Genomic DNA, 615 nt, shown 5'->3' on the forward strand with positions numbered 1-615 from the left:
CCCCCCCCCTAAAAAAAAAAAAAAACACGAAGATATAAAATTAAATATGCAAATCTAGCTATTTATGTATTAATTTTTTTTTTCTGATTAACAGATTTGAGGGAAAACAAAAGTTGACAATATGGAGGAGGCCAATTATCATGAAGGGGCTAGGGATTGTTTCAAGGATCGAGCTTTGCTTTTTCGTCATGTTCATCGCACTTTTAGTCTGGACTTTTGCGTCTTACTTGCATATTATCTTTCCCACTATTACACCAAAGTCTGTAGCCAAAAGTGGAGAAAAAGTGTAAGTTAATTATCCTCTAATATAATATTCGAGATTTCTATAACACTTGTTCTATATCTACTTTGATTTTTCATAAACAAAAATCCAAAACACTCTTAACCATAAGTTTGGCAAGAACTTAGCGTTTCCAGATCGAATTCTAACCTTATATATAAGTGCGAAGAACAAGTACTCACTATGGTTCACTTTGTGCTGTTTGGTTCAAAGTACGAGTCACACTCCTTAGTTTTAGGTTTGTAGAATTTTCAATTTTCTTTCAATATATATATATATATATATATATATATATATATATATATATATATATATATATATATATATATATATAT

The 615-nt window shown here is 29.1% G+C and overlaps 1 protein-coding gene across 1 annotated transcript in view; it reads left to right on the forward strand.

The window, feature by feature from the left end:
- Positions 1-615, forward strand: part of LOC109226543 (ferric reduction oxidase 2) — a 5342-nt gene that overhangs the window by 836 nt on the left and 3891 nt on the right. The window contains exon 3 of the mRNA XM_019391328.1: positions 95-286. Coding sequence (XP_019246873.1) covers positions 95-286 — 192 coding nt within the window. The remainder of the gene's footprint in view (positions 1-94; positions 287-615) is intronic.

The sequence above is a fragment of the Nicotiana attenuata genome, chromosome 1 (genome assembly GCF_001879085.1).
Source record: "Nicotiana attenuata strain UT chromosome 1, NIATTr2, whole genome shotgun sequence".
Taxonomy (NCBI): Eukaryota; Viridiplantae; Streptophyta; class Magnoliopsida; order Solanales; family Solanaceae; genus Nicotiana; species Nicotiana attenuata.